At 40.3% G+C, this 13,841-nt stretch overlaps 1 protein-coding gene across 5 annotated transcripts in view; it reads left to right on the top strand.

Moving 5' to 3' along the window:
* The window catches only part of RASGRF2 (Ras protein specific guanine nucleotide releasing factor 2), a 179,979-nt gene that overhangs the window by 102,908 nt on the left and 63,230 nt on the right, over positions 1 to 13,841 (top strand). For all 5 annotated transcript variants that reach the window (XM_053291216.1, XM_053291215.1, XM_053291219.1 and 2 more), the window contains exons 11-14: positions 3,743 to 3,809; positions 6,508 to 6,644; positions 8,422 to 8,504; positions 13,263 to 13,511. In XM_053291216.1, the coding sequence (XP_053147191.1) occupies positions 3,743 to 3,809; positions 6,508 to 6,644; positions 8,422 to 8,504; positions 13,263 to 13,511 (536 nt within the window). The remainder of the gene's footprint in view (positions 1 to 3,742; positions 3,810 to 6,507; positions 6,645 to 8,421; positions 8,505 to 13,262; positions 13,512 to 13,841) is intronic.

The raw sequence follows: 13,841 nt of genomic DNA on the forward strand, positions 1-13,841 counted from the left end.
AAAGAAAAATACAATATAGAACAATTTAAAAACTTCTTTAAAAAATCAGTTTTAATCAAATTTAATCAATTTAATCAAAATTTATCAAATTTAAAAATCAAATTTAAAAGGTCTGAGTAAACGAAAAGGTATTTTACCTGGCATCTAAAAGAACAAAGTGATAAAGCCAGGCAAACCTCACTGGGGAGGCTAGTCCATAAACGGGGTGCAACCACCGAAAAGGTGCTCTTCCTAGTAGCCACCTGCCTCACTTCATTTGGCAGGGGCACTCAGAGCAAGGCTTCCAAAGAAGATCTTAAGGTCTGAATCAGGATATATAGGGCAAGGCTCTCTCTCAGGTAACCTGGTCCTAAGCCATTTAGGACTTTAAAGTTTAAAACCAGCACTTTGAATTGGGCTCAGAAACAGACTGGGAGCCAGTGCAGCTGACAAGTACAGCCCTGCATTACAGAATGATATTCTATCACTGTTGATAGTCCTCCTGACTAAGATAACTTCTGTTTCTCTGGATTAAGTTTCAGCCTTTTTGCCCACATCCAACCTGTTACTGACCTTTGATAATGGTTCAGAAATGCTACAGCCTTCCCAGATTGAGACAAAATGGAGATCTAGAGCTACATGTCATTTGCATACTGATGGCAGTTGATGGCACATCTGCAATCATCTCCTCTGCAATATCAAGTAGATAGTAAACAGCACAGGGGACATGATGGGCCCTTCTGTGACATCATAGGCATCCTCCAGCACAACCTTAAAGCTACCCTCCAGAAAGAACCAGAGCCACTACTACACTGTGCCCCAAGCCCTATCCTAGCAAGGTGACCAAGAGGATAATACCATAGTCAAGAGGTACAACAGAGGGGTCCCTGTTTGTTCTGCAGCATAGAGATACAGCAGAACAAACAGGGATGCACTCTCCCTGCCTGGTTCCCAGTAGACCATCCACCAGGGTAACCAAGGCAGTTTTGGTCCCAAAACTGGGATGGAAGCCAGATTGAAATGAGTCAAGAAGATCAATTCCATCCAGAAACCTCTATAGTGGGTTGGCTTTCATGTACTTGAGCATCTTTCCTAGGTGATAATGGGCAGTGGCCAGTAATTATTTATTAAAAATGTTTGTATCCTGCATTTCCAGTGCTCAAGGCAGCTTATAACAATTGAATAAAACTATAAAAGTTTAAAAATACAATAAAAAGAAGGCAACTGGCAATATCATATCATGAATACAAAAATGTGTTTGGTATTCCAAAAGCTGTCGAAGAAGGATTAAAAGTTATTTTAAAAGCGATGGTTTTCAGTTTTCCGTAGGAGGGTTTTCAGTAATTATCCAATAACAAAAATGTCATAGAGTGGTGTGCAAGGCATTAATAGAGATTCTGATAAAGGGTTTATCCCACTGTTACTTTTGGATTTCCCCCCTAATAGACCATAGCTAGCTACAATGCTTATGGATGAATTAGACACATATTCCCACTACAAATGTGCTATGATTAACTACAGGTTTATCATTTCTGTGCTTAATATAGTGCTGAAGTCTCTACCTCTTTACCTGGGATAGTGGTTGGACTGACAATCTCAGAATCCTCCTGTAATGCTTTCAGTGATGTCAGGTTTATCATGTTACTACCACATGCCATAAAGGATGATTTTAAATCTTGCAGGCTGTGGGGTTAAGATTGCCTTGGTCGACCTGATGGATGATCTCCAACTGGCTATTGACAGAGGGAGTGTGACTATGCTGATCCTTTTGGATCTCTGTGTGGCTTTTGATACCATTGACCATGATATCCTTCTGGATCGCCTAAGGGAGGTGGGATTGGGTGGCACTGTTTAGGAGGTTTCATTCCTACCTCTCTGGTAAATTCCAGATGGTGTCACTTGCAAAGCAAGAACTGAAGTGTAGAGTTCCATAAGGCTCCATACTGTCTCCACGACTCTTTAACATCTACATGAAACCGCTGGGAGAGATCATCAGGAGGTTTGGTGCAGGATGTTATCAATATGCTGATGACACCCAGATCTATTTCTCCATGTCGACTTCATCAGGAAATGGCATATCTTTCCGTAATGCCTGCCTGGAGGCAGTAATGGGCAGGATGAGGGATAACAAACTGAGGCTGAATTCAAATAAGACAGATGTACTGACTGTGGTGGGTCGGGACCTGAAAGATGGTTTAAATCTGCCTGTTCTGGATGGGGTTACACTCCCCCTGAAAGATCAGGTATGTAGCTTGGGAGTGCTCCTGAACCCAAAGCTCTCCCTGGTTTCAGTGGTTGAGGTATGGAGCACTTTTTATCAGCTTCGACTGATAGCTATGTCCATTTCTGAAGGTAAATGACCTTAAAACAGTTGTACAAATGCTGGTAACCTCCAAGCATGACTACTGTAATGCAGTCTATGAAGGGCTGCCTTTGTACATAGTCCAGATACTACAATTGATACAGAATGCAGCAGCCAGATTGGTCTCCGGGACAACGTGAAGGGACCACATAACACCGATTTTAAAAGAACTGCACTGGCTGCTGATATGTTTCCAGGCAAAATACAGTGGTTATCACCTATAAAGCCTTCAATGGCTTGCGCCCAGGGTTTTTAAGAGAGTGCCTTCTTTGTCATAAACCCTGCTGCCTGTTATGATCTTCTGGAGACGTCCGGTTACAGTTGCCGCTGGCTTGTCTGGTGGTGACCTGGGACCGGACTTTCTCTGTGGCTGCCCCAGGGCTTTGGAATATGCTCCCCGCTGAAATAAGAGCATATTCTTATCTGCTTGTTTTCAGGAAGACCCTTAAGACTTATCTGTTCTCGCAGGCTTTTAATTAGAATTAATTATAATATTTTTTAAATAACTGTTTTTTGCTGTTGTTTTTATTGTGTTTTGTGGATTCTAATCTGACTTTTATATTGTTTAAAATTTTGTACATCACCTGGAGATGTATATATCAGGCGGTATAAAAATATGATAAAAAATAAATAATTTCTGTGCGTGGACTGTGATTTCTCAGTTAAGTTTCTGTAAAGGCAGCTGTAAATAATTTATTTAGTTTCTGTTCAAATTTTGTCTTTCTGGAATGCTCTTTTTACAGTTTTTGTAATCTACATACTGTTGGGGATGTATTTAATGAATCTTAATTGTTCCCTGATGTATTTCCATCAATCTAGCCTTTAGATTCCTCCTTGGTTTGCCTGTTGGTGGATTTATGTTGAGTATGTCAGATTATTTACTCTTGCTCATATTTTATTTTATTTACAGCACAGAATGTTCTAATATTACTTTGTACTGCTAAATCCTTCTGGAATTAAACCCTTACCTAGATTAAAGCTGTAATTTATTCATGTCTGAAAAAAATAGGTCTGCACTAATCTTTTTTTTTTTTTTTTACAGTTTGGGATATAGATAACTTGTTTATTTTATTCAGATATATTCCCCATTCATTTGTTTTGCTGAGATGTAGGACTGTACCATACTATTAATCCTATCAATGAAATTAATCTTCATTTCTGTGGGTTAGTACATTACAGGATTATTTTAATTGGAGAAAGAAACAGCGATTTAAACTTTTTTTCATTTGCTGAAATTAATAATGTTCTTGAGTCTTAGAAATATGTTGAGCTATTGGAATAATCCTTTTAAAGGAAGTTTTGTAACAATAAGTCTTCATTTTTACATAATTTTAAGAGGGGAGGGGAAAGTGGGGAGGGAAACTAGTTTTCTGAAAAAGTATTTTTTATTTATTTCCCTAGGCGGGAGGAGTTCTCTCATTAATAGAATGCACCCTATTTGAGGAAACTGATATGAATGATGATGACTGTAAGTTGTATCAAATTGTTTAATGTAATTATAATGTTTATGTAATATTTAAGTATGTTACATTTTGTTTCTATGCCTGGATTGAGCCATAGGAACTTAGGAAGATGTCATGTGGTGACAAATTCTGGTCACCACATCTAAAAAAGGACATTGTAGAACTGGAAAAGGTCCAGAAGAGGGCAACCAAGATGATCAGGGGCCTAGAGCACCTTTCTTATGAGGCAAGACTACAACACCTGGGCTTTTTAGTTTAGAAAAAGATGACTGTGGGGAGACATGATAGAGGTCAATAAAATCATGCATGGTGTGGAGAAAGTGGATAGAGCGAAATTCTTCTCCCTCTCCCATAACACTAGAACCAGGGGTCATCCCATGAAATTGATTGCCGGGAAATCTAGGACCAAAAAACTGAAGTACTTTTTCACACAACGCATAATCCACTTGTGGAATTCTCTGCCACAAGATGTGGTGATAGCCAACAACCTGGATGGCTTTAAGAAGTGTTTGGATAACTTCATGGAGGAGAGGTCTATCAATGGCTACTAGTCAGAGGGCTGTGGGCCACTTCCTGCCTCAAAGGCAGGATGCCTCTGATTACCAGTTGCAGGGGAGTAACAGCAGGAGAGAGGGCATGCCCTCAACTCCTGCCTGTGGCTTTCAGCGGCATCTGGTGTGCCACTGTGTGAAACAGGATGCTGGACTAGATGGGCCTTGGGCCTGATCCAGCAGTGCTGTTCTTATGTTCTTATGTTCATCAACTGAGTCAGGCCATTGGTCCATCTAGCTCAGTACTGTCTACACAGACTGGCAGCGGCTTCTCCAAGGTTGCAGGCAGGAGTCTCAGCCCTATCTTGGAGATGCCAGGGAGGGAACTTGGAACCTTCTGCATGCAGATGTACTTTCCAGAGTGGCCCTGTGCCCTAAGAGGAATATCATGCAGTGCCCATATGAAGTCTCCCATTCAAATGCAAACCAGGGTGGACCCTGGCTTAGCAAAGGGGACAATTCATGCTTATTACCACTATGGCATGAGGAGCTTTAATTCTCTACCACCACTATGGTCCTGATGTGAACTGGGACTGTGTGTGTGGCAGGGACAGATTATTAAATATCCCACACCCCTCACCCGTTCTGGCACACAGGGGAATACTGAATAAAAAGAAAGCATGCAAGCTTGTTCCGTGGTTAAATTAACATCTAATTTAATGGCAGACAGTGGCACATTAAACTGTGACAACACAACTCTATACCACCAGGATGAGGAGAGACAAGCAAAGCAGGGAGGTGTGTAATCACCCAAGTACTTATTTATATGACTGTATTAATCTCAAGAGAACTGTTCACAATTTGTCAGTTAAGTGGGTCTGTGTGACTATTTCTGTTTTTTAGAAAATCATTTTTGATTCTACTTGCTCCATGTGAGCTGGTGATTTTCAGTTGGAAGGATGGAATTGTGGGACCTTTCATGAGTTTATGAATTGTAGATTGAGGAGATGGGGGTATTGCATTTTGGCTGTTTTGTCTACAAGCCAGTGCTCTGTAAAGATTCAAGGTAATAAAGAATCAGAGAAATGGTACTTTATTCAAAGTTGCAAAGCAGGAAATAACATTAATTTTCTTTTGCTGCCAGAATAGTGACCTGAATTACATATTGTGGGTAGCATCCAAACTAAATTAGTCATGTATGAGTCCTGCTGAAATTAATGGGACTTAAATTAGTCACAACTAACTTGTATCATTGATTTTAATGCTGCTTAGCCATGACTGACTGATCCTCTGCTAACTGATCAAAGAGGCACCTTTTAAAAGTGGTGATTCACTTTATTTAGCAGGGGAGAGGAACTGGCCCTATCTATCCCTCTAGTGGCTGTTGCTGGTGTCTATCTTATATATATATATATATTTAGATTGTGAACCTTTTGGGGACAAGGAGCAATTTTTTGTTTGTTTGTTTATATCCATGTAAACTGCTTTAGGAACTTTTGTTGAAAAGTGTTATATACATTTTCATCCTTGTATTCATATTCTGGATGCTGCCCTATGTGCTCAGTTTAGCGATAAATTCATCTTTCAAGTGCACAAATAGGCACTCTAATGTGCACATTAAGCTCTTCATGAACATGGGCTTCCCTTCTCACCTCAGTGGCCAGGTGAGTTCATTATATGTGTATGAAGCTTTGTCTGACATTGAACTGAATGCGCTTCATATGGCTTCATCCCCACATTAAAAACCTGTAGAGCTTCATATTTTTATTTTTACTTGTTTTAACTGTTGATTTTAATTTTTATAGATGTTTACAGATATTTTAATCAAATTGTAAGCCACCTTGAGGCAGTATATAAATGTACAGGAAGAATATAAATGTGCTAATTAATTAATTAGGTTTTTGGGCACAAATAGGCGAGTAGGTTTTTAATTTATTTTCCCTCAATCACTGGTGTAAGACAAACTGGTGTAAGACAAACTGTTTTTGGAACAGTGGGGAATTTCAAATGATGTTTATGATATTCTATGTGAATCTGCTGCTCAAAATAAAGTAGTAGTATACCTCTGGGCTACTGCAAGCCCCTTGTATGAGTTTGAATGCCTTTTTGAGTTCTGGCTAAACCAATGCAATCCCTTTAGATTATGAATCATTTTCTAGGAAATCTAAATTTCAGTCTGTAATTGCTTGATGCCCCCTCTCTTATTGTGAAGCAAAAGTTTCTGGACAAGTGTTTGGACATCTTGACTTCAAGATCGTGGTAGAACCAGCAGATGCACCGCCTTTTACTGTTGTCCTGTTAGCCCCTTCCCGGCAAGAAAAAGCTGCATGGACAAGTGACATTAGTCAGGTGACTTTATTTACATTTCCCCCCCAGCATTAAAAGTCATCTCACCGCTTTATATATACAAAGTATAATATTTAAGTATTAAAACAATGTTGCCTACTGATGCCATTTCTACTTTGTAGAATAACCAGATTCTGGGACCCGTGCCTTAGCTTTTGCCAACTATGATGGGCAACATGTCTTTGGATTTGTGTGCATGGGTCTGCTTGTGCAAATTTACCAACGGTCAAAAGAATGGGACAGTGGCCAGAAAGAGTTACAAATGCTTGTACCTCTTCAGTGGCATGAATGATTTGGTGCAGGAAGACCAGGACTGCCGCACTGGCAGTTCCAAGGATGTGGTACAGACTGTGCTGCCATCTGATATTAATTCTTGTAACTGATTGCATAAAAAACTGTTATTGCAAACACAGTCTTATAAATTTACCGATATTCTCTTATGTTTAAAGATGCAAGCCTAATACCACTTACACCAAACATTCATTTTAAACCTATTAGTTGCTTTGAATAATACCAAACTGACAGAGAGGACATTCCTTTTTTCAGGCACAGGTAATAAGATTAGGGATACAACGTTTAATCTATATAATTGGTGCATTAATCAACTAAAGCTTTAATCACAGATTAAAATTTACCCCTGATTAATTGTTGGGGCTGCTATTGAAGGACAAAGCTTTGCAGGCCGCACAGATATACTGGTTTCCTCATCCTCTGTCCTTCACCAAATATATTCAGAGAGAAACTTAGAGATGCCTGCCTCTTTTTATCAACATCAGCAGATATTTGATTTTGATTTGATTTAGGAACCTGGCTTAAAAATAAATACATGAATGTCCAGTATTCATAAGACAGCAGAAAACTCAATGAATTTATTTCAGTGACCCACTATTGCTCTGTGGTGAAGGATCTATTTCTTCGTTTTTCTCCATCTTCCCATTTTTAAAAAGTTGCAATTGGATTATCATTGCATGTGGCAGATATTTGGAAAGACAGCCTCAAAGAATATGAAATCTGTAAAAAATGTACTTACTTAGCGAGCAATAAAAGGTGAAAGCTCATTATATGTAAATCAAATGGGAAATTATCAGTGCATTCCCTTAGTATGAACAGAAGACATTAATTACGGTGCAGTCTTATCACTGGGATTTGGAATAGTGGCTGGCATCCAGAGTAACTTATTGAACAGGGCTACTCAGGGAGTAGTCTAAAGAACTACTCACTTTCAATAGGACTCTCAGAAGTAGCTTAGTCTGGATGTCAGCCAGTGAATTCTAGTAGTTCACTCCTGAGTACATTATGAGATAGGTTCAACCCCTTCTCCCATCAAATAATTTGGGAAATAGGTTATTGCATCAGGGATATCCTAGTACTGAGAACCAATACAAAGAATAAAGCACAGTGTCTTGTATTACACTGAGGCATGGCATTCTCTTTTCTCTCCCAGCCCAGAGACTCATGGGAAATCTTGGACCTCCCTGGAAGTTGATCACAGCTTTCTATGGAGAATCACATAATACTAGAAAAATTGCTCAAACCCCACCTAGAAATGTTATAGTAGATTGTTGTGGCCTCAGTGACTTGAATTTGTAAACACTACTAACTGAACCTGCCCTGCAGCTCAGTCTACTGTATTTGTTGTGTAACTTTTAAAAAGTTGTTCCAACTGTTCTTCATTTCCAGTGAGTATAATATTTGAGGTTTACAGGGACAGAGGAACAAATGGTGATCCTATAATTTATGTAGCTGTGGTTTTCTTTGTCTTTATTATTAATTTATACAGTGTGTTGACAACATACGATGCAATGGTTTAATGACCATAGTATTTGAAGAAAACTCCAAAGTCACTGTGCCACATATGATCAAGTAAGTGTGACTACTTAAACATAGGGCTAAAATGCAGGCTCAGATTTCTTTATTTTTCACATAGGTGCAGAACTGAGAGATGAAAGATATATCTTGTCCTGGCTGACATTCAGTGCAGGCCAACATGGGCGTCAATGTAACCACCTACAGGTGAAACTCGGAAAATTAGAATATTGTGCAAAAGTCCATTAATTTCAGTAATGCAAATTAAAAGGTGAAACTGATATATGAGACAGACGCATTACATGCAAAGCGAGAGAAGTCAAGCCTTAATTTGTTATAATTGTGATGATCATGGCGTACAGCTCATGAAAACCCCAAATCCACAATCTCAGAAAATTAGAATATTACATGGAACCAAGAAGACAAGGATTGAAGAATAGAACAATATCGGACCTCTAAAAAGTATAGTGTACTATGCTTGATTGGCCAGCAAACTTGCCTGATCTGACCCCATAGAGAATCTATGGGGCATTGCCAAGAGAAGGATGAGAGACATGAGACCAAACAATGCAGAATTGCTGAAGGCCGCTAATGAAGCATCCTGGTCTTCCATAATACCTCATCAGTGCCACAGGCTGATAGCATCCATGCCACGCTGCATTGAGGCAGTAATTGCTGCAAAAGGGGCCCAAACCAAGTACTGAATACATATGCATGCTTATACTTTTCAGAGGTCCGATATTGTTCTATTCTTCAATCCTTGTCTTCTTGGTTCCATGTAATATTCTAATTTTCTGAGAGGTTCCATGTAATATTCTAATTTTCTGAGATTGTGGATTTGGGGTTTTCATGAGCTGTACGCCATGATCATCACAATTATAACAAATTAAGGCTGGACTTATCTCGCTTTGCATGTAATGCGTCTGTCTCATATATCAGTTTCACCTTTTAATTTGCATTACTGAAATTAATGGACTTTTGCACGATATTCTAATTTTCCAAGTTTCACCTGTACACTGCTGCAGGTGTCTAAAACAGCATCTGCAGTGCTGTGGAACAGGACTGTTCAATTACTACTTAAATTGTTGCAGTTGCACAATGCTACATCCATTATTATCAATTAGTGTAGTGACATGCAACTGTGATTGGAATTATTAGTGGAACAGCCATGTTGCACAACATTGCAGGCCGTGTTTTAGACACCCACAGCACTGTGGGTGGTTCAGAATGCCCATGTTGACTTGTGTTAAACAGCCATCATGTTTTATGAAGAAATGCATTGTTTTTGTTTATGTCTTAACTGGTTTTTTAAAAATCTCACAAAATATTCTGGATACTTGTATGAATACTATTTTTTCCAGAAAACATTTTAATAATTTATATTTGATGTGTATGCTATTTAAAATGCTTGTTTTAATATTTGCCCAAAATACTAGTGTTCATCATGGTCTCTGCGCAGTTTCTGGGGGCTCTGCGCCTCTGCAAGAGCCATTTTTAGAATGTTCTAGAGAAGGGTTTCTTAACCTTGGGCCCCTAGATGTTGTTGGACTACAACTCCCATCATCCCCGAACATGGCCTTTGTGGCTGAGGATAATGGGATTTGTAGTCCAAAAACATCTGGGGGCCCAAGGTTAAGAAACCCTGTTCTAGAGTTCAGTTTGCCTATTTATTGTATTTGTGCCCTCTCCTGTTTCCCTGACTGCCATTCTGTTTCCCTGACGGGCACTCTGAGATTATGGCATTATGGACCTTATTTAAAAAGTGCAAAACTTGTGGGGGTAGGTTCTTACTACCAGCTGCCACAATCACTGCTTTATGTGTCTCCACAAAGTTGAATCCTGCATCCACCTAGTAGGCAAGACAAAATAAATTTACCAGATTTTCTGCCACTTTTTAGTAAAAAGTGTTTCAGGCCTCCAATTATTTTGCCCATTCTCCAAATGCACACCTCAGCTGCTTCTGCTCTTGTCCCTTCAGGCCCCCAAGCAGCCATTCCCATGGGAATGTTGGACGATTTGGAGACAGGAACTCCTTAGACCTCCACTTCTGCCCTGACTCATTCTTTAGGCCTCTACCTCAGAACTGACTCAGAACTTACTCTCGATCTTGGCTCCTTCCTTATCAGCACTTCCTAAACCCTTTCTGGTTCCTAGGAAATCAGCAAAAGTGCAGCAATACAAGGTCTTGTTCTCTATCTGAGCCTAGGAAGAAGCTCAAAAAGAAGGCATTGCCTTATTCTAAGACTACTACAGTCAGTCCGCACCTACAACTTCTCCTGTCAGTCTGCACCACCTTGCAACCTGCTCTTCTCACTCAATCTTCGTTGCTTCTTCCTGATTCTCTCAGTTCCAACCAGTTCTCCCAATGCAGTTGTCTGACCCTGCTAAACCTTTTTCCAAGATTCTTCACATTGGCTGAAGTTCGGAAGATACCCTTCCACAGTCATCTCATTTGGACTGCCTGGAAAACCCGTCCACAACACAACCATTACACACACTGGCCCCCAGAATTAAACCAGGGAGCACATCCTTACTCTTACAGATTCTTGAGCTGTATCCTATCATGAAAACCACATAATAACTGGAAGGCTTCCAGTCAGGTGTGTCATCCTGCCCAGCCTCCTCGACTTCTTCTCACATCACATATTGAACTTCCAATCCGCATTGCACAGCAGAATTCCCATCCAACTCATAGTTGGAAAGTTGGCTACATCAACTGGGAATATTCTTGTCAATACTACCATTTCCTATCCACAGATGAATATGCCCAGTCTTGATCCCACTCTCCAATTCTGGCCTAGGCCTATCTTAAGAGATGTCCTCCATTCCATTCTCCATCAGTGCATCACTCAGCATCTCTGTATTGCTGAGAATGTGCTGATCATTATTTTGATTCTGATTGGTAACAAGCTCTTCGTTTCCGTTCCCACTGTCACCACATGGATTATCACACCTTTTGTATCCTACTTCCTTCTGCTATGGTTTCCTGACCTTCCTGAGGATATGTCTCTTCCACTACCAAACCTTTGGACACACACCTTGGGCTCAATGCCCTCAGAACCACTCACAGTTCCATTATTTCTCCTGACATTAAACCATCAGCATCACTGGCTCTTTTGAGTACTTTGTCCTTGCCTGCCTCATCTTGAAATCCCTTTATCTGAGTACAGATCCAGGCTATGTAACTGACCCAAGAGCTCGGTATTGTACCAAGACTGGACTCACCTGAAACCAACACTATCTCTAACTAATTTAACTCTGATACAGGATCCAAGGCATTTCCCTAGACATTCACCCAAATCCAGGGGGGTGGGCGGGGGGGGGGGGCGTGGAGGATCAAACTCTGTAATAAGTAGTGTGTGGTGGCAGTGAATCAGCTACTGGGGAAACAGGCAAGTTTTAAAGGAACAGCCTTTGTGGGTGAAAGCAAGAGAGAGGGATGATTCAGCATTTTTCTTCCCCTCATGTGGGCTTGCTTTGAAGACCCATTTTTCAGTTAGTTAGTTGAAATGTATGCCCACACTCTAGTTCTGCTCCCAGTTTTCCCTGTCCTTCTGGAGATCATGGGATAAGCTCATGGGATAAGATGTCTTCCATGGCTCCTTGACAGTTAGAAACTATGTACTGGGTCAACCACAGGGCAGTTCATTTATCTTCCATAACCCGATTCCTAATTCTACGGTCATGGAAGCATCTCTGTGTCAGAGAAGTCAAAAGCTCCTCTCTGATCTGCAAATTTAATGGGATGGGCAGGGTTTGCTTCCCTCCCCCCACTTTCATCTCTGCTTTAGCCTTCCACATTGCAAATGATCAGTGGGCATACCAACCAGCTCATTGCCCTTCTCCTCTGACTGTTAGGGCCCACTCCACAAGGGCTACGGCAACATCTGCAGTATTTTACAGAGATGTCACAACTCCCAAACTCTTTTGAGCAGCCACATGATCTCAAATGTTAAACTATAATCTCAACCCACACTATGATCTCAACCTGCTTCCTCACATTGACATTTGGCAGGGTTATCCTACAGCCCTTCTTCAGCTGTATTGCATCCTCCTTCCAGATAAGGAGGCTTGCTAGTCTTTCATCTGTGTGGCTGCACAGAGACCATGAAAAACAAATTGCATACCTGTAACTCATGGTCTTTGAATAATTATCTGTGCAGTCACTCAACACTCCCTTCTCCCTTTTGCAGCAACCTATTGCCTTTTCCCTATTTGCCGTCTTGGCATTCTGCCATGGTGGTCTAATGGAACTGAGGGAGGAAGCATGAGCCACACCCATTTGGGTATGCTCCCTTGTTCCATAGAGGTGTGGCTCATGCCAACATTTTAAAAGCTGAGTTCTAGGAAGTTCTGGATGAGGCTCTGTGCAGGCACAGATACCATAGGTTTGACTGCAGCACAGATGACTTCTCAGTAGACCCACCTAACCTTAGAATGCTTGCAGCAGGAACCCATGCAGCAACTGCTATAGTTGCAGTTACCATGTACTCAGTGCAGAGCAGCAGTGATGTTACAGGCACATCCATGGCACAGCATCAGGGCCACTAGAAGCTGTGTTACTCATGATTACAAAGGTCCCACGGGTTATGAGAAAGGTGATGAAACAAATTTCTCCATTAGGCTCTACCTCACTTTCCACGCATGTAATCTTTTCGATAATATGGGTATTGGTTACCCAAGAATACAATAGAGATTGTGTCTTTATATAATTGCATGTATGTATATATATATATGAATTGCTTTGTAATTGTTAAAATTGGTGTGCCTTTAAAAACAACTTTTTAATAACTTTTAAAATACTGTATTATGTAGATCGGATGCTCGTCTTCACAAAGATGACATTGACATCTGCTTCAGCAAAACCCTAAATTCCTGCAAAGTGCCCCAGATTCGTTATGCAAGTGTAGAACGCCTCTTGGAGAGATTAACAGACTTGAGATTTCTCAGTATTGATTTCCTTAATACTTTTCTACATACTTATCGCATATTTACTACTGCAGCAGTTGTACTGGAGAAACTGTCAGATATATACAAAAGGCCTTTCACCTCAATCCCTGTTAGGTGAGTTACCTTTCTAGTCTTGTTTCTCCCATGACACTATTTGGCTATCGACACCCTCAAAATGGTTTAATAAAAATACATTAACAGCATATAATTTCATATTAAACAAGATAATTGAAAGCCTAGGTGGTATAACAATGTCTTAACAGATTTCTTAATTATTGCTATGAAATGAGTCTAGGAAGGGAATTTCCCAGTATGAATGCCACTACTGAAAAAGTGTTGTTTCTAATGAGTATTAATATTATTCTATATGGAAATGGCAACTCAAGTAACCTGTTTCCACTAAATCTCAGCAAATGAGGAGGCACTATAAATTGGATCCACCAT

This window comes from Hemicordylus capensis, chromosome 2 (assembly GCF_027244095.1).
Source record: "Hemicordylus capensis ecotype Gifberg chromosome 2, rHemCap1.1.pri, whole genome shotgun sequence".
Taxonomy (NCBI): Eukaryota; Metazoa; Chordata; class Lepidosauria; order Squamata; family Cordylidae; genus Hemicordylus; species Hemicordylus capensis.